A 21,560-nucleotide genomic window follows, 5' to 3' on the forward strand; every position below is an offset into this window, starting at 1 on the left:
TGTTCCCTGACAACGACGCCAAAAACTTGATGACTTTTTACGGCAAGTACACCACTTTGTCAGAAGTAATAATTATTCTTAAGGACGGATATCGATCCAACAAGGAACAATGAATTATCAAGTACAATAATCGCTAAATATAAAACAAAACAATTAAAAGTGTGTTGAAAGTGGTTGTGTTGACAATGATCAATATGAAAACAGATAAATAATTGGGTGATTCATGTTCGAAAAATAGGGATTAAGTTTCATCTCTCTCATGTATTTTGATTAGCATGTCAATATTGAGTTTTTTTTATTGAAATTGATGCTCGTATAAAAATCATTTATATCGATTCCTCGCATATAAAATCCTTAAAAATGTCCCATAACTATCGATCCCTTGCATAATTATAAGAACAAATTAGAACGAAACTTAGACGTTTAATAGCAATGCAATTAACATTCCTAGCACTCAAATATGTTAAGTATTATTTTTTAGGTCAGAACCCTAAAAATACTTTCAAGTCAGATTTAAGATTCTCAATTTGTCACGAAAAATTAAAAGTAAAACAACAATACCAATAACCAATCAAGAACTTATTATTTTAATATAAGTTATCACCTCAATACATAAGAGTTCGAGCAGATTACTCTCAATCCCAAATGGTAGAATTGGCCACGCATACTTCTAGCACCTTCCATTCTCCCAATTGGTTACAATTCACTCTATGGTGTTTTGCTCTCAATCTGGCACACTAGGGTTGAGCCTCTAGCCCCCTATTTATCCTAGTATTCTAGGGTTAAGTTGCTTCTTGTGTCGCGCTAATGGGCTAAATGATAAAACATAAAAAAAACTCAATCTTTTTTGCATCTTTTTCCATTCTGGGACCTTCCAGCTTTCTCTTTTTAGCTCAAATTATTTTCCTTTACTCCAAATCTTCAATCCTCCCTAAAAATCTGTAATTAACACCAACTTTGGGAATAAAATGCTCTTATTCAAATAAAGCTCATAAAAAATGTAAAAAGGTATAAATTCATAAATTAAGGATTATTTTATATATAAATTAGTAATAAATCTCCATAAGTGCCTATTTTTTAATATCAAATATTACTGAAATTAGACACTTATCACTCTCCCCAACTTAGAATCTTGCTTGTCCTCAAGCAAAGTAAATGAATATATTTTAATTTAAATATCAAACAGCTTAATTCACTAAAGAACAGATCAAATTAAAAACTTATGATGCTTCCAAATTCAAATATAGAAAAATGTAGACACAATCAACTTCCAGGGTCAAATCAAAACAAATAAATGACAATTCATCAAGGAATTTCTTCTCATATGCTCACAGGTAAGTGTTTCTCTCTATTTTCACCAAATCATAACAAATCACAGTTGATTTTCATTTCATCTTCAAATAACAAACATATTAGAAACATGAATCTTGAGGTCTTTTCTAGGGTTGTAATGAGGCTGGGCTTCCAAAAAATATTGGTTTTTCTAAGATAACAAAATGCACATCTTAAAGAAGAAAAACATACCTACAATTCAATTATAGAGAACATATATGTTATCTAATCACCATTTTCTTTTGATATCACCTTTTTCCTCATTTTCTTCTAATTTTTCATGATTTTCATGATGAATTTTTTCTTTTCTATTTCTTTTTCTTTTTTTGTTTCTTTTTTTTTCATTAATAGGAAAAGATTCTTCCTATTTCAAACTCTTTTTTTTAGCTTTCACAATCAGAATCAACCATTCCCTATAGGTGTGAAACATGCTATTGTTAGGTGTTGGGGGGGGGGGGGGTATTTGTGTAGGCATAGTAAGTGAAATTTGGAACCATATGAATAGGGTTGTTTTTTAGAATGGGCGCATAGACCTAGTGGAGGTTTTCTCTTTGACACAAAGGAAGACTTGGTCTTGGGTCACGACAAAGGAAAGTGTGGTTAATTTTTCCTACTCAGACTGGTGCTTGGAACCTCAATGTTGTTTGAGGTATTTGATAAATTAATATTTGGTGTTTCTTGTGTATTCTTATCAGGTTTGGAAGGTATTGTGTGTCTGTGCAGGTTGTCTTGGTCATCTCTATCTGGCAGGGTCGGACTGAGGTTTGTGTTCTGGACTATGGTAAAGGAAGTGTGTTTGATGTATGCTTATTTGTTTGGTGTTGGATTTTTTATGGTGTTTGAACTGTGGCAAACAAATATGTGGTGTTTTTGGTTGCTGTTGTGTCCAAAATAGGAAGTTGTTATGTGCTTTTTGCAGGTCATGTCTGGTTTACGTACCCTCTTCGTAGGATCGGTTTGTTGATGGTAGCACTTGGTTTTTGGTACATTTCAGTATGCTACAAAGATATGGCTTAGTTGTTTGATGTTGTGTCTTGTATTGGTTTGTCGAGTTTGGTACTTGGTTATGGTACTTAAGCCTGGTGGCAAAGACCTTGTTTAGTTGAATGGATGTATGTCCTTGTTTGAGGGTGTGACCTCTTTACTAAGGGTTGATGTAACTGTGTTTGTTGGGTTTCTATATCTTGTACTGGGATTTTATCTTGATCTGTAGTGCAATGTTTGTTGGATCCTTAGTTGGTAGGGTGCTAGGAAACTTGGTTTTGGGGTTTTTGTATAAGGGTTGGGACACATATGAAGTGTCTCATTTTATTTTATTTATTCTTTGCTGATAAAAATAAATATGTATTGCATCTATGTTCTCCTTCCTTAAACATGCTAAAGGGTAGAAAAATATATCATCAAAGGTTAAGGTGCAACAATAACAAAAATCTTGGCCCAAAGGGGATACATAAAAAAATGGAATTCTAATAAGATAAAGGTTGACTATTTGGCCCTGAGTTTCTAATTAACACAAACAAATGCCTCAATCATCTTCATGTTCTTTTATGATATAACAAAAATAAAAATTAAGCAACCACAACTGTCAATTCATCAGCAAAACTCTCAAAACTGTTTAAGGTTCACACACTCACTTGGTTTAATTGGTCTCATTCCTTTGTCTTGTCATTCTCTGTCCTAATCAATCATCCTGTTAAATTTTCATGTACCATAATTTCAACTACGTTTGAATAGGGATTCAATCAAAGTTTTTTTTTTCTAATTTGTGTCTAATCCATCTCATTATTTAATATTTAAATAGAAATTCCTTTTTTCATAATTCATATTTAATATTGTAGTTCTTTTTTTTTTATTTGAGAAAAATAAAACTAGAAAACAAATTAAATTAAAACTGAAATTTATTCAAAAAAAGATAATTCAAGAACGGAAACTAACAAACTAACGAAACTAACAAACTAACAAAACAGAAAAGTTATTCAAAATACAAAACAAGCAATTAAAACAAACTAAACAAATAAACAGAAAACAAAATAACAGAAAAATAAAATAAGAAAAAAAATCAAATAACTGAATAGAAAAGAGAATTAGAAAGATAAAACCATATTTTTGCTCAATCCAAGAGAAGTTATCCAGCCTTTTTGTTAAAATCTTTATCTACAGTCTTGCTTCATTTGCTAGATCTGCCCCCCTAAATAATATAACCTATCCCTAGGTTAAAATACATAACCTGCAAAATGATTAGGAGACATATAGGATTTTTTTTTTATATTATTTAATTATTTATTTATTTTAAAAAAAAACAGCAAAGGTAATAAAACAACATAAAACTAAAATGTGGACTGGGTTGCCTCCCAATAAGCGCTCTTTTAACGTTATATAGCGTGACGCTTATCTCTTTATGGGTCATCTAAAAGGATTACCGTAGTAAGGTTTTCCTGTTCATTACCCAAATAAGGCTTTACCCTCTCACCATTTACAACCCAACTTCCGCGTGATTTTGGTTCTTCTAACTCTATTACTCCATAAGGCTTTACCTCTTTCACAACATAAGCACTTGACCATTTAGATTTTAACATTCCAGGAAAAAGTTTCAATCTAGAGTTGAATAAAAGCACAGATTGCCCAGGGTAAAAATTTCTTTCCACAATCTTCTTGTCATGATATTTCTTTGTGCGTTCCTTATAAAGCTTTGAGGAACTATGTGCTTTTAACCTCATCTCTTCAATTTCATGGATTTGCAGTTTTCTCTTTTCCCCAGCTGCTTTAGCATCTAAATTTAGTGTCTTTAATGCCCAATATGCTCTAATTCTATCGGAAGATGACAGGCTTTCCCATAAATCAGCTGAAATGGGGAAAGGCCAGTAGGAGTTTTAAATGTCGTTCTATACGCCCACAAAGTTTCATAAAGTTTGATTGACCAATCTTTCCTTGATGCAGCCACTGTTTTCTCTAATATTTTCTTGATTTATCTGTTAGAAACTTCTGCTTGCCCATTTGTCTGTGGGTGGTAGGCTGGTGCTACTTTATGACTAACCCCATCATGCTCTAACACTTTCTTCAATTGGGTATTCCAAAAATGAAACCCACCATCACTTATCAATACTCTTGGAGTGCCAAATCTGCAAAAAGTATTCCTTTTAAGAAATTTGATGACTGTCTTGGAATCTGCATGTTGTGCTGGAATTGTTTTCACCCATCTAGAAACATACTCAACTGCCCCTAGTATATATTCATTTGAAAAAGAAGACAACAAAGGCCCTATAAAATCAATGCCCCAACAATCAAACACTTCAATTTCTTGAATATTTTGTAATGGCATCTCATGTCTTCTAGAAATGCTTCCTGTGTCCTTTAGCACCTGCCACATCTTTGTACTAATGCATGTGTATCTTTACACAATGAGGGCCAGAAAAAACCAGATTGAACAATTTTTGCAGCTGTCTTTTCCCCATTAAAATGTCCTCTATATGCTGAATTATGGCATTGATATATAATTTTCTTGGCTTCATCTGAAGAAACACATCTTCTCAGCAAATTATCTGCACCAATTTTAAACAAATGATGATCATCCCACACATAATGATTGGCATCCTTAAAATTTTTTTTTTTTGATGCCAGTCCAAATTCTCCGGGATTGTTCCAGTAGCTTTAAAATTGTCCATGTCTGCAAACCATGACCTCTCTTTGATTAATAGTAGTTTTTCATCAAGAAATTCAGCAAGAACTTCAGGCTCCAATGTGGTTACCTCATCATTTGCTAGTCTTGATAAATGATCCGCTACATTGTTCTCACATCCTTTCTTATCTTTGATCTCCAAATCAAATTCCTGCAACAAAAGTATCCATCGTATAAGCCTTGGCTTAGAATATGCTTTATTCAATAAATATTAAATTGCAGCATGATCAGTGAAAACAATAACTTTAGAACCTATCAAATAGGATCGAAATTTCTCAAGTGCATACATTATAGCTAGTAATTCTTTTTCTGTTGTGGTGTAGTTACTTTGTGTTTCATCCAAAACTTTACTCGCATAGTGTATTACTTGAAAAATTCTTTCTTTCCTTTGTCCTAAAATTACTCCTACTGCATAATCACTAGCATCACACATTATCTCAAAATTAAGCTTCCAATCAGGAGCAATTATGATAGGTACAAAAATGAGTTTTTCTTTCAAGATATTAAAAGAAGCTAAACAATTATCATCAAATTTAAAAGGAGTATCCTTATTGAGAAGGTTGCATAGGGGCTTTGAAATCTTGGAGAAATCTTTAATAAATCTTTTGTAAAATCCAACATGCCCTAAAAGACTTTTGATTCCTTTGATGTTGACTGGTGGAGGTAACTTCTGAATGACTTCAACTTTTGCTTTATCTACCTCCTGCCCTTTATGAGAAATTTTATGGCCTAAGACAATTCCTTCAGTGACCATGAAATGACATTTCTCCAAATTTAGCACAAGATTTGTCTCCACGCATCGCTTCAGTACGAGATCAAGATTAGTTAAACAATCATCAAAAGAAGATCCAAACACAGAAAAATCATCCATAAAAACTTCAATGCATTTCTCAATCATATCTGCGAAAATAGCAAACATACACCATCAGAAAGTTGTTGGAGCATTACATAACCCAAATGGCTTTTTTTGATAAGCAAAAACCCCAAATGGGCAAGTAAATGATGTCTTCTCTTGATCTTCTGGATTAACCAATATTTGATTATATCCTGAATAACCATCCAAAAAACAATAATATGATTTACCTGCCAATCTTTCCAACATTTGATCCATAAAAGGTAATGGATAATGATCTTTCCGCGTAGCTTGGTTCAGTTTCCTATAGTCAATGCACATCCTCCATCCTGTAACAGTTTTTGTAGGAATCAATTCAATTTTTTCGTTATAAATAACTGTCGTACCTCCTTTCTTAGGTACCACTTGTACTGGACTAACCGACACACTGTTTGAAAAGGGATAAATCATTCCTGCTTCTAAGAGCTTTTGTACCTCCTTTCTAACAACCTCCTTCATGGAAGGATTTAAGCGCCTTGGTGGTTGAGCCACAGGTTTGAAATGTTGCTCCATGTGAATTTTATGCATGCAATATGATGGGATTATACCTTTCAAGTAAGCAAATGTGCATCCTATAGCTTCTTTATCTACCTTCAGCACTTTTATGACCTTTTGTTCTTCCTCTTTGGATAAATGGTTGCTTATAATAACTAGTTTCTCCCCATTTTCTTAAAAAAAACATATTTCAAATGATCTGGCAACTGTTTCAGCTCTATTTTCTAAGGGGTGTTGGCTTTGTTCAGTTCTAATTCATCAAAAATCCCTTGTTGAACTTCTTTTGCCTTTCCCAACTCTAGCAAACACTCCTTGACTTCCTTATCCTCCCAATCCTCGCAATTTTCATTATCTTTTAGGACGGCTTTCATCAATGAATCATCTATAAATATTTCTCTGTGATTTTCCAAATACAGGTCATTCAGTGCATCCATCCTAAAACAATTATTCTGATAAATCAGATGTTTTATTGCTTCAAATACACCAAAGCTAACTTCTTCATCCTGCACTCGAACCCTTAACTTTCCTTCATCCACAGCAATCATACTTTTTGCAGTCTTCATAAATGGGTGTCCAAGAATGAGAGGTACTTCAACATCTTCCTCTATGTCCATGATCACAAAATCAACTGGGAAGTAAAATTCGTCTACCTTCACCAAAACATCTTCTACTATCCTATGTGGATGTTTTATTGATCTGTCAGCTAATTGCAATGTCATCCTTGTAGGCAAAATTTCAACATCCTCAATTTTCTTCAACATAGATAGTGGCGTCAGATCTATGCTTGCCTCAAGAACTAGTAATGCTTTGGCCATTGAAAAATTTCCTATTGTGACTAGCGAAGTAAAATTCCCAGGATCTTTAGATTTTGGTGGCAGTGATTATTGAATAATGGCACTACATCCTGCTTCTAGCTCCACAATTTCTTGTTCTTTTAAGCTTCTCTTCTTGGTCAACAAATCCTTCATAAATCTGGTATATGTAGGCATCTGTTCCAAAGCTTCAGTGAATGGAATACTTATCTCTAGTTGTTTCAGAATTTCATAGAATCTGACAAACCGTCCTTCTATATTCTTTTTGGAGAGAGCATGTGGATAAGGTAAAAATACAATTGGAACACTTCTTTTTTCATTTTCTGTTTCCTTTTTTTTCTTTTATTCTTGTACCCTCTCATTTTTTTCTTTCTCTTCTCCCTCTTCACTCTTGTTTTTTTCGTCCTCTTCTTTTTTTTCTTCCCTGACAATTTTTCTTTCCTCACCTTTTCTCTCTTCCTCACTCTCTATGTCTTTTTCCTTACTTTACAAATTATAACCAATCCCCTTTCCTACAACTACTCCACTTCTTGTAGTGATTGAATTACATTTCTCCATGAGTTCCCTCAACACTTGTAGGGTAAGCCCACGTTAATTTGTGGCCAACATGAAGGCTAAGCCCACGCTAATTTGTGGCCAACATGAAGGCTTAACCTACGCTTATTTGTGGCCAACAGAAGGCTTAGCCCACGCTTATTTAAAGATTGTGTGGTATTTTCGTTGGCTAAACTCACGCTACTTTAAAAATGTGTGGACGTTGCGTGGGCGAAACGTAAGTCAAACCCACAAATTTTTATAAACTTTTCAACTTCTTATAGGCTAAGTCCACGCTTGACCTACGCAAAAAACACCCGCCATGTGTCGCCCGAACTCGCCAATATCTTTACGTCGACTACATTAGCTTCGAAATTCACATTTTTTTTTATCAGCAATGAATAAATAAAATTAAAGGGGATACTTCAGGGGTATCCCAACCCATATACAGTAACCACAAGTGGACTTCCTATATCATCCACAAAAGAAACTCTCCTATATGGTTGGAGCAGAACAACCTTAAAGTGAGAAAAACATACCCAAAAATATAACCAACAGGTTACCTCAAAGCAACATTCGACCTTACCGAAACACCCAGAATCGAGGCCACACCTACATTCACCTCGCCACACGACGAGTTACCCATGCACGGAATAACTCGCCATGTAACTTACTCTGGTGAGCACTAAGTGCCACAAGGGGCACAATCTCTGCAAAATCGCCTGCCGCCAATGCTTCTCGCCATGTATGCTTTGACCTAAGGAAACCCTGCTCTCGAGGAGGATCCACTCGGGAAATCCCCTCGTCGACGACCGTGCTGTTCCCTTTATCTACGGTTAACAGACATCTTTTTCGAACCAGCACGTCTGAACTTTCTCACCTAAACTCCAAAGCTTCAAGTAGCTTTCTGGAAAACTTGGTGATGTGTCTACCTCGGCGATTTTCAGTATCTGATCTTCTGTTCTTCAGATACGGCAATGATACACAACTTCGGCGACCACCGACTACACACATGTGGAGAACGCCGCTTCATCGACCGACGATCATGTTGACCTTTCGGCGACCACCGACTACGCACGCATGGAGATCGTCGTTTCATCGACCAACGATCATGTTGACCTTTGCATAACTTCGACGACCACCGACTACGCTCGCATGGAGATCGCCGTTTCATCGGCCGACGATCATGTTGACCCATGCATAACTTCGACGACCACCGGCTACGCACGCATGGAGATCATTGTTTCATCGACCGGCGATCATGCTAACCTTGTATAACTTCGGCGACCACCGACTACACACATATGGAGAACGCCGCTTCGTCGACCGGCGATCATGTTGACCTTTGCATAACTTCGACGACCACCGACTACGCATGCATGGAGATCGCCGTTTCTTCGACCAGCGATCATGTTGACCTTTGCATAACTTCGACGACCACCGACTACACACGCATGGAGATCGTCGTTTCATCGATCGACGATCTTGTTGACCTTGTATAACTTCGGCAACCACCGACTACTCACATGGAGAACGCCGCTTCATCGACCGGCGATCATGACATCCTTCCCCATTTATTTGTAACTTCTAATGCAGATAAGGGGGTTCAGCATCCAATCTTGTCCTTCTTCCTCCAATGGCAGAAACTAGTGTGCTAAGGACCCCTGCATCTGCTGCAAAACTGTGCCTACTTATAACCTCTAATGCATAACATTGGGTTAAGAACCCAGTCGACATATGAGTAGCTAAAGGACTGTACGTTATATTTTATCCAAAGCCAAGATTTAAGTTGTGCCTTCTTAAACACCTCTTCCGCATCAACTACCCCTTGCTTGAAGACAATGAGATTCCTTTGATCCCAAATACATCTAATGATAGTTGCCCATACGCCTTTCCATATCAGATTTTGTTTATTACTGATATGGCTCAGACAAAAGCTAGTGAAATGCAGATTTAAGACATTTTGTTGAACAAAAGATATACCTATCCACTTGAAGCACATCAACCACACCCTTTGAGCATGTTTACACTCCAGAAAAAGATGTTGGCATGACTCCTCCTTGGACTGGCACATTGCACAAAGCGTGGTATTCACCGTGACACCTCTCCTACTCAAATTCATCCTTGTTGGGATTCTCCCCAGCAGCACCCTCCAAGCAGTGGTCACCACATTTGGGAATGCCTTAGCCTTCCAAAGGAGCTTGAAGACTTCTAAGCAAGGGCCTCTAGATTGCTTGTCTAAGCAATCATAAGCAGAATTCACAGAAAATAGCCCTGTTACTTCCTTCCCCCACACCTGTACATCCTTAACATTCTCTTTCATATTAGCCCCATTTAGCAGCATAAGAAGATCTGCTTCCTTTGCGGACTCCCATTCAAATCTGTTACGTCTCCATTCCAGGTTCCACCTCCATGTTGAATTGACCCAAACACCTACCTCGCCCACTGTTTGGCCTTTATTTAGGGATAGGGAGTACAATCTGGGAAACAATGATTTGAGATCATTACTTCCAACCCACACCTCCTCCCAAAAATTTACCTTGTCCCCACATCCTAATTCCCAACTTAATTCTTCCTGAAACCATCCCTTTCTTCCTCCCTCCTTACATAGTTTATTGAGGTCTCTCCACCACCACGATTGAAGTTTAATGGGAGTTTGAGTGCTTTCGGTCTCCAGCCCATATTTTGATATCAAAATGTCCTTCCACTTTCCTTCCTCCTGAGAGATAAAACGCCATTTCCACTTTGCTAGAAGAGCATAATTAAACTTTCGGATATCTCTTAAACCCAGGCCTCCCTCCTCTTTATTCCTGCAAACATCTTTCCAACTTACCTAGAAAATTGGTTTATTTGCTTTACCCCACCCCCACAAGAATCTCCTTTGAATGCTAGTAATCTTTTTGCAGACTGTGTCCGGTGCTCTGAATAGGGAGAGATAATACAGGGGTATGGCAGTAATGACAGATTTGATAAGACATATTCTCCCTGCCAGTGACAAAAATCTACCTTTCCACACATTGAGCCTAGCTTTTATCTTGTTAATGACAGGTTCCCAGAACTGTTCCTTCCTTGGATTTCCTCCCACTTCAATTCCCAGATACTTAAACGGTATCCTCATCTGTGTACAGTTCAGAGTCTTTGTGTAGCAATCTGGAGAACAACTTTGAACATTGATGCCGACTAGTTTTGACTTGTGAAAGTTGATCTTCAATCCTGAGGCTAATTCAAAACCCCTTAGAATGGCCTTCAAGGTTATCACATTATTAAGGGAGTCTTCACACAGAAAAAGAGTATCATCTGCAAACTGAAGGATGCATACTTCCATCTCTTTCCGCCCAATCTTGAGACCCGATAGCAGTTTGGTTTTCATGGCTTATCTTACCAATCCGACAAGGCCTTCAGCTACAATAAGAAAGAGAAAAGGCGCTAGTGGATCTCCCTGTCTCAACCCTCTTGTTGGCTTGAATTCCTCCGTAGGACTCCCATTGACTAGCACAGACACAGTTGCGGATTCCAGGCATCCTCTGATCCATGCTCTCCACAGGGGGTGAAACCCCATCTTGAGTAGCATATCATATAAGAACTCCCATCTTACCGAATCATATGCTTTTTCAAAGTCCACCTTCAGACACAGACCTCTTCTCCCCTGCCTTCTATTTTCTTCTACCATTTCATTAGCCATAAGCACACTGTCTAGGATCCCTTTTCCTTTTACAAAAGCATACTGACTTTCATCTATCAAAACTGGCAACACCTTCTTCATTCTACCTGCCAACACCTTAGATATGATTTTGTACAAGGCTCCGACAAGAGAGATAGGTCTATACTGCTCTAGCAATGTAGGGTCCCTAACTTTAGGTATTAGAGCTATGAAGGAAGCATTACAGCCCTTCGGGATACTCCCAGTCTCATGAAACAGTGTTAGTGCTGCCAAGATCTCATCTTTTAAAAGCTCCCAGTGTTTCCGAATAAAATTGAAATTGAATCCATCTGGTCCAGGGCTTTTGGATCCGTCGCATTGCCAAACTGCATCCCTAACTTCCTTCTCCAAGAACACAGCTGTAAGACCCTCATTATGATACGAGGATAAAGACTTGAATTCGACTCCGTCTAGTCTTACCCCTAGATCTTTCGTTGCTTTGAATATGGATTCGAATAAACTCTTCGCCTCTAACCAAACCGTACAAGGTTCCTCACACCATTGCTCCCCCACCTGGACACCCTTCACTTCATTCCTCAACCTTCTCCACCTCAGAGATGAATGGAAGAATCTAGTACATGAGTCTCCACTCTTGAACCAGTTTGCTCTTGCCTTCTGACAGCTAAGGGATTCAATTTTCTTTTCATTCTCTTTTAGGCTGCTTGCCAGCTCCAGTCTTCTCAACCTCTCACTTTCTGTTAAACCACCTGAGCAGTCATGACTATCAAGGGCCTCCATCTCCTGTAATATCCTCCTCTTAGAAGTCTCCAAGTTTCCAAATACGTCCCTATTCCAAGACTTCAGATCGAGCTTGAGGAGTTTTAGTTTTTCTTTACATATAATAAACCCATTCCCTTGAATAGAATAAGACTGCCATTTGTCCTTCACCATCCTGCTGAACCCTCTCTCCAACAGCCATGCATCTATGGTTCTAAACGGTTTTTGGACCCCAGTCCTTCTCTACTGACTTCACCACTAGTGCACAATGGTCTGACACTTCCCTTCGAAGGACATATTGTTTACTCTTGGGCCATAGAAGTAACCAGTCTTCAGTAACAAGTACTCTATCAATTCTACTCTTAGCCGTTCCATCAGATTTAAACCACGTAAACTTCTTGCCTACCAGAGGTAAATCTAATAAGAAGTTGGAATCAATAAAGCTATTAAACCCATTCACCTCGCTTTTTTGTTCACCCCTGTCTGTTATACCTTTCCTCTCATTGCTGCTTCTCACTGCATTAAAGTCTCCACAGATGCACCATGCCAAAACATGTGATGACTGTCTTACTTTGGAGATGTCCTCCCAAAGAGTCTTCTTACCTCTCAAGGAGCAAGAAGAATAAACATTGACCATGACACACCTATAAGAAGTTTTAAGGTGTTGGCCGTATACAGCTATGTAACCAGTTCCCATCACATGACTTTCATACTCAAAAACGTCCTTATGCCACATTGACAACAAACTTCCACTACCTTCATCTCTTTTATTGTGAATCCAGCCCACATTGTTATCCCCCCAAATCACAAAACACCTAGCATCCGAGAGCTCTTTGGATTTTGTTTCTTGTATACAAACAAAGTCAGCTTCCTCCCTTCCTATAACATGTCTCATATATCTAGCTTTGGTACCTCCCCCCAGCCCTCTGATATTTAAATTAACTATGATCATAAAAACCGATCCTTCCCTCCCTCCTCCGCACTCTTCAGAATCTCCAAATCTCTTGCTTCCATGTTTACATATTCCTTGATTACCTCCTTTTTTTCCCCGCGACACATGGTTCCTACGCGTCTACTAATCTCCCACAGCTTGGCTGATTCGTCCTCCGATTCAGTGACATTCAAACATTTGTTACAGTTGCCTATATCCCCATCCGAAAGCGAAACTGAGGACAATCCCTGTCTTGGTTGAACACTAATCCCAGCTTGAGAGTATCTGGATATTAACCTTGCGGAACGCCTGGGATGAGAATGTGAGATCCCCATTTCCGTTAGGCCTTTCATCTTGCGCCGTCGTTGATTGGTTTTTGTTGCCTTTCCCACTACCTCATCGTCGTCTCCTGGACAAGGTAGTTGGTCTTCACCTGCGAGCAAAACCCCTGACCCCGATGCTTCTTTCCTACAGATAGAATCATTCCCAGCACTCTGACGCCTTACAAGGTCCAATTGCAGCTTACCCAAACCTCTCTCCTTCCCTGGCTTATTGTAAATGGTGGCATTCTTCTCAGCATCCCACACCTCCTGAGATAGGTGCTGCTCTCGTTCACGTTGTACACAAACACTTCCAACGGGATTATTTTCTTCCTCACTGACAAGCCCAATTCCCTTCCGTGATGGTCCTAGCCCACCTTCATTAGAAGCATCATCCTCGTTTTGGGCCTCCTTCTTTTTACGTAGGCCCAAACCTGATTGAACCTCCCTCTGAGAATTAAAGCTCTCTATGTCCACCACTATTATTTCCAGATCAGCATGTGCACAGGGTACGTTATTAGTAAAACCTCATGCTTGATCTAAAGCGCTGACAGTAGCAGGTTCTGCTAATATCTTCTGCCCCTGTATTTCCTCATTCGTGCAAAGCTTTTCACCTTCCCTCTGACTCACTCTACTTTTTGTGGAAGATTCCCCAAAATAGGCCTTTGACTTATACGTCTCCCCTCCTCCCCCCTTACCTACTCCGATCTCCTTTCCGATTGACCGTACATCGTCCCCAGCCCTCCGACCGAGCTCCTCCTCACCACTCTTCACTGAAAACACAGATTCTTCAACATAGGTTTCCGATGAAGAAATACTATAAAAAGAATGTAGTCATGATGATAGTTGTTGCATCGACCTGCTGTGCTCACCGGGGACTCCTCTTCTATAGAGATGCTTAGCAAGTGACCGTTTATTCTCATCTTCTTTGCCATCCTGATATTACAATTGTTCTCAATACGAACTTGCAGTCGAGCGAACTGAAGGTTCTCCCATGTCAACGTTGCTTTGTCTATAGATATCAGGCTGGCTGCTTCTCCTATCACTCTTGCAAAGCATGTGTTGTTCCAGAGAGATATCGACAAGCCATAACATCTCACCCAAACTTTTTTGTGACTTGCAACCCGTGCCTCCGTCCATGGTTCAATGTTCACAAAAAAAACTATCAAACCACTCTCTGTTGAGCTTTATCACCTCCTCCATGTTCTCACCTTCCCTTGGTGTTAGGAGAGCTAAGTTGTCCCCCATAGATCTTACTTGGATCATGTTCATTCCTCCTCTAACAAATTCTTCTCCCAGTTGATCAAAGTCCATACCAGCATTGTATTTACCTACTGCACTCCTCACCATCCATGGAAGGTTTTGTATTTGCGTATTAAAAGCTGGTCCCTTCCACTCCTTCCGTGCTTGTCCTCTAACAGCATCCACATAAGATTTTTTCTCACTCTTTTCCACCCAGATCTCCTTCCCTTTCCTACGTGTGTTTTCGTTAAAGTGTTTTGACTCCTTCTTCTCATATATGGGCTTCTCCATGTTCGTATAGCTAGACTTTTTTCTCTCCACCCCTGGAAGCTCCTCTTGACGACGACGGTATTTTGGGATGTTCACGAAGAGTTTCGTACTCCCTATATAAATCTGGTCAAGATCCCTCTCTAGCTTCCCCACATTTCTCACCTCAAAGAATCTCACGAAGCCAAACCTTCTTCCCCACTTATTACGTCTTCGTGAGATGAAAACTTCTTTCACCCTCGCCCATCTCTGGAAGATTTTTAACATATCTATTTCTCCAAAGCCACCGGGGAAGTTTGAGAAAAAGAATGTTGTAAAATCATTAGACTTACCAGATGGTTTACGAACGGGACCACGACCGCCGCTCCTTTCCGACGTGAACGCTCTGCTTCCCATGTTTCAACTATAGCTAGTAGGCCCCCGATAAAAACCATTTTGCGTAGGTTTTTCATAGTTAGGGTCCGTTTTTGGCCTATTCTAATAAACATTTTTTTTGTAGTGGATACTCTAAATTTAAAAAAAAAAAGTTGTGATTTAATTCATTACAGTAGAAAAAGGGTTTTACTTTAATAAGTGGTTAAATATAAAACTTTGTTCACCATAAATCTACTATACCAAACAACAAACAATGATCTTCGTCACTCATGCCATCCAAACACTCCTTAACAATTTTCTTACATTTGGTCTTATCTCGACCAGTGGCACGAAAAAAGGTCCAACATTACTGAAGTAATCTCGCCTGGGCGAGATTGGACTCACTTAGGCGAACTTCTCTGGGACCTTCTGGCATGAGCTAGTGCTGGAGTGAATGCTAGTTCTTTCCGGCTTCCCTTTTATATTTGTATATAATCCTTTTGTTCTTTCATCTTCATTATTTCCTAAAATCTTGAAATTAATACAAACTTGGGAATAAATCGTTCTTATGCAAATTATAATCACAAAATATGTAAAGAGATTTAAATTCATAAATTAGGGGTTATATTATAGTTATTTTATCAGTTAAGTCTTAATTTATCTAGGGATCAAAATTCATTGGGAATTATGAATAGATAATAGCAAATTTTCTCGTAGTGTATTAATGTGTATGTTCAATTGATTTGTGAATTTTGTAAATGATGTGTATTGTATGAGAAGGTTGAAATTGTTATTAAATTGAGGTTATACGTTTAAGATAATATATAAATTGTTGTTTGATTTTTGTATTAAGTATTGAGTCCTATGTTGTAATAAAGATCCTCTAACTTCACTAATGGTTTATGCACATAGTATAAGGCATCAGGTGGTGAGAAGTTGATAAGGGATCATGTGTAGATACATGGTGTTGGATGTCTTAAACTTACCCTTATATTTTTTCTTAGGTTCGCTTGTAAATCTAAGTGTTGGGTATTTGATCAGATGTTAGTATCTAGTATGAGTTACTTAATTGTCTTTTAGAAGACGTTAGTTGATAATTCACTTATTGAATATCCTTGATGTATAGATCCATGTGGTCTATATGGTTGTTATATATTGGTATTGTTATAAAATTAAAATATTGTGGTTGATACATATATTTTGCATCTCTATGTTTGATTGAAAAAGAAACTAGTTTATTTATGAATTACTAACCTAATTGTCTCTTATATATTTGTATATAATAAAAATTAATTTAAATAATTTACCACTTTTTTTATTTTTTTTAAATTTAATATATGAATCAAACAACATTTAATTTTTTATTTTATTTTTTCTGTATAAAAAATGTAACTATTATTTAAAGTTCAATTTATTTTATATTTTAAAACAAATGAATTATTTTTATTATATATATAACACGACTTTATTTTGATTTTATTTTAAAATTTAATATTTTAATCAAACTGATTTTATTTTATACTTCACTAATTTTATGAAAATAATAACATCTAGAAGCATATTTATAATTTTTGTTTTCTTTTTCTAACAAGAAGTTGTTCCTACTTTTAAAACTTTTAACATGTAAGGTGTCATTGATAACATAATCTGTGATGGACTTTAAGTATATTTTTTTTTTTCATATCTAGGCTTATCAATATTTCTTTCTTCAAACACTAAATTAAACATATTTAAGACTTAAATTTTCTGGAGAAAACAATAAAACTAATACAGAACTTGAATTTTATTTCTGGCCAGATTTTTATTTTTAAGGTATCATTCTTAGCATCCCCACAATTTGATATTAATTCTGAAATATATAATTAAAATTGTAAAAATACAAAATTTGTAATAAATATAAAGTATGTTTAATTTATTTGGAGACATTCTGAAATATATAATTAAAAAATTATATTAAATTGTGTATTTTAGGATTTAATAATAGATATTTTTTTATAAAAAACTATTACACTTTACATTAATTTTTTAGATAACTAATGTAAAAAATGCTTATTAAACTAATCAATGTAAAATATATTTTTTTAACTAAATTTTTCTACTAAAATAAATAAAAAGTAATATAATAAAAATGTAACAATTTAAATAACTAATTCTTGTATCCTACAATATGAATAAAGAAGGATAGAATAATTTCAAGATGTTTCTTTTTTTCATTAATAATTTAAAGAGAGTACATCTTTTCACTTTGATCAACACATAAATTAAAAATGAGAAAATTGGGAGCAAACTCAAAAATATAACAGGTGAGTTCAAAGATAAGGATAATCCATATTTTGCAAGGCCATCTGCTACCGAGTTAGTCTCTCTAAACACATGGTTCCAAGAGATGTAATCAACTTTGGCACCCATATGAATTATGGAAGACACAACATTATAGAAAGGATGAGTTTGTTCGATGAGTCCCCAATTGATAAGTTGGATAGCTGTTTGAGAATCACTCTCAACAATAAAAAATTTATATCCCATTGATATGGCTAGTTCCATTCCAATTTTGATTGCAAATAATTCAGCCTCTGCTGCTGAACCAACTCTTAAGGTAGTAGAGAAGCCAAAAAGAAATTCACCATTACAATCTCTAAAAACACCTCCTGCACTAGCCTTTCTTCCATCAAGGGTGAAAGCTCCATCACAGTTAATCTTAATAAATCCTTTGGGAGGTGGTATCCAACAAACTAATCTTACGGGATTTGGATTGTCCTACAAACACTTTGTTTATTAGTTGATGAATAAATTATAAGAAATAAAAATATAAAAATTGGATTGCACGATAATCTTCTAATATCTCATTAAATATCAATAATAATAATATGAAAATAGTATAAAAGAACTTTTATATTGAAGAACAATGACAAAAGAATGTACATAAATCAGACATGACAAGAGAATATAAAGGCCAGTAGGAGTTTTAAATGTCATTCTATACGCCCACAGATTTTCATCAAGTTTGATTGACCAATCTTTCCTTGATGCAACCACTTTCCTTCATCAAGCTAACCAGTAATGCAGGTAAAGTTGGAGCAACAAATGGTTTGGTTGACCTAGAAGGGTGCCATCCATCAAGATTTAACTTGTTTTTTAAAAGTTATTGTCGTCGCTTTCATATTACTAAGTTAGCAAAGTCGTATTATGTTATGATGCATTTGGTATGCGAAGTAAATTTATGTGGTAAGGTACTTTTGGCATGCATTTATATGTTATACGCAAAGTTATCAACGCCATAAAAGGGCACAATTAAAGGCAAGTCACGAGCTTAAGATACATAAAATGATTAGCCTACCTAAATTTTGTCTGAGTTCAAACATTAAAATACACACTTATAAGGATATACAAAACAGTTAATACGTTCCAATATTAAATACATGCATAAAAATAAAATATGGTTCATAATCTTAGAGTTTAAGAGTCCTCCAAAAGCTTTTCCATCAACTATACTTTTGCATGGGTTTAGCTCAGAGAAGTCCACCGTTGGATGGACAATAGCTGCCTGCTCCAAGGCTGTTTCAAACCCAACAATGAATGATTAGGTCGCGTCATCCTTCAGGGAATCTACCATCTTGGAGAACTCGCCCTTTTTACAAGTTATCTCATCTCCCATCTCTTTCTTCAAACTTTCAATCTTTCTAGATAGGTCAACCTTCTCTTTGGCCAGGATTAAAGAAGCCCATAGTTGACAACCAGATTGTTTGAATTCAAAAAAGTAAAAGAACACTTCCACAGTCGGCGAAATGTCGAGTTAGGAACATAAAATAATGAAACCTCAAATGAGTGCCCAGCTATTCAGATGTAGCTGGGCAAGAGCCACGTTGAGCTCGGTCAACAGCTCTTTTTCAAAAATAGAGATGGGAAGACGCAAAAAAAAAAAAATTGGTAAAAAAGGTAGCATGGAAAAATCAGAATGGCCCATCTGGGTCTGACGACTCATCATTACATATCGGTTCGCCGTCTCTACATACTACAACTTTCACTAAACTCTCATCTTTTTTAAACCACCCCCTGATTCCCTTAACTCTCTAACTTTTACACGAGTAGTATAAACAGAGTTTTCCTTAACCAATTCTTTTTTGGCCCAAAGGTAAGTAGAGTTATAATCCATCTCTGAAAGCAATTAAGGCATGAACAAGCAATGAAAATACAAAGAAAAGATAAGCCTCTTCGCCTCGCCATGTTCGGCTTGAGGCTGGGGAATGTGTACTGGTCGGACGTGCTCGGGACCCGACCCGAGCTCTTAAGTGTGTTATCTTGGTTGGTTAGGTCAATACGGGGAAATACTTAGCTCGGTCTAAGATAAATGGCAAGCCCAATGATACATCAAGAAGTCAGACCAAATAGCTGGCAGCCCATGTTAGAAAGATAATTAAGGTAAAAATAACATAAGAAATAATTGAATTAGTTGAGTACAAATGTCATTTTTAAAATCAGTAAACAACTAGAGATAATGTTCTGCTTGTAACCATAAAATAAACAGGATATCTTTATGTTTGTTAAACTCCTGAATGAGGGTCTATGAATACTATAAAAGGGACTTGAAACACTGAGCAAAGGTAAGTTGAAATCCCGAAAGACTACAGTCATATAGTTATTTTGTATTCAGATTCTGATAGTTATATGCTCTCACGGACTTGATCGTCGGAGTGTAATTAACAGGTGAAACTCAATTCACTGTGAATTATTAGCATCTCAAAGCAACAATAATAAAAAAGAAAAGTCAGTCCAAAATTCACCAATAAAATTCGATCCAGGTTAGCCGACAAGAACAAGTAACCTAAAGAATATTTGTTCGATAGTTAAATTCAAATTATGTATTACTTTTGTAATTTAGATGGGAAACGTTTATATTTTATTTTATTTTATACACTAATTCCTCGACGGTTACATCAAATTACTTATTTTACATTAATTTTTTTCTTTCATAATGATAATATAAGATTTCATTAATTTTTAAGTTCGGATAAATTTATGAATTTTTAATTGAATTTTTATTAAAAATATTATTTATTAAGTATTTAAAATTAATTATTATATTTTTAAATTGAGTGAATCGAAGTGGTTGTTGTCTTGAATGATCATTGCTTATGTGTTTTAATTAAAAATAAAATAAAAATAACATAATTAATTTTTAAATTTATTATAAATTTGAGTGTTTTTAAATTGAATTTTTATAAAAAAAATTTATAATGTCAAGAACCACCAAAAACAATAAAAAAAAAACTTTTGAAATCTTAATAATCTTTATCAAATCCCCTTATTTTGTGCTCCCACATGCTTGTTTTTTTTTAATATTTAATTTGAAAAAATAAATAATGTTAAGATTTTAAATATGTATTATTTTAATGGAGTGTTTAATTTCTATGCATGATGTAAAATAATGACACAATATACTAATATATTATACTAAATAAGAATACAACCACTAGTAAATGTGTTAAGGAAAATTTTGTTTTACACTTTTTATTTGTAATTAAAGATATAATTAAGCCATTAATAACATATTTTATTCTCATTGATGAAAGAAATTTTAAATATTTTAAGTATAGCATTAGGTTTGACCAATCACTTAAAGTCAATTAAATTTATGGATATTTGTAAAATACATTTTAAATTTCTGTAAATAATAATTAAAATTAACTAATTAAATTATTTTTATTAATTAGATATGTATATGTAAAACTTTGCCAACATTTCATTCAATAAATAATATTTAACTAACAAATTTTGAGTATAATGAATTGTCTCATTTCACCTGTAATCTAGACTAAACAAATTAGATGATCCAATAAACCGTATATGAAATGAGATTTTTCTTGTTTCCAATACATGGAGTAGTTTTTTCCATGAAAGTTTTTGTTGAAATGGGTGGACCCTGCCTGCACATGATGATACTGATATGGAATTGCTGATAGTTATATGAACCTAACTTTAGGTAGCCTAACTTCAGGTAATTACCTCAAATGCTGGATCACATAATGTAAACCAAAAAAGTTAAAATTTCCTTATTTATCATGCCATTTATCTCTTTAAACCTGTGGGTTATGTATTTATATCATGCATGTGTGCACTCTGCTACCATGTTATATATTTGAAGTGGGTGTCATGTTTTTGTGATTCATGTTGTCTTCGTTGTTTTAGATTCTCAGGTTTGGGGTTTGGGGTTGGGGTTTGAAGATTGGTTTGGGGTGATATATATACCTACAATGGGTTTTGATACCAATTTGGTGATTACTACCATTG

The 21,560-nt window shown here is 35.9% G+C and overlaps 1 protein-coding gene and 1 pseudogene across 1 annotated transcript; both read right to left on the reverse strand.

The window, feature by feature from the left end:
* Positions 1 to 3,728: 3,728 nt before the first annotated feature.
* LOC150024765 (uncharacterized) lies at positions 3,729 to 11,111 on the reverse strand (annotated as a pseudogene).
* A 1,261-nt stretch (positions 11,112 to 12,372) lies between these two features.
* On the reverse strand, positions 12,373 to 13,053 carry LOC137817617 (uncharacterized). Its single transcript, XM_068620893.1, has one exon. The coding sequence runs from the start codon at positions 13,051 to 13,053 to the stop codon at positions 12,373 to 12,375; it is 681 nt and encodes a 226-aa protein (XP_068476994.1).
* Between the last annotated feature and the right edge of the window lie 8,507 nt (positions 13,054 to 21,560).

Source organism: Phaseolus vulgaris, chromosome 10, assembly GCF_051622355.1.
Source record: "Phaseolus vulgaris cultivar YP4 chromosome 10, ASM5162235v1, whole genome shotgun sequence".
NCBI lineage: Eukaryota > Viridiplantae > Streptophyta > Magnoliopsida > Fabales > Fabaceae > Phaseolus > Phaseolus vulgaris.

Coding starts and splice junctions, on each gene's coding strand:
- LOC137817617 (XM_068620893.1), bottom strand. CDS start 13,053: ATGAGACATGTTATAGGAAGGGAGGAAGCTGACTTTGTTTGTATACAA.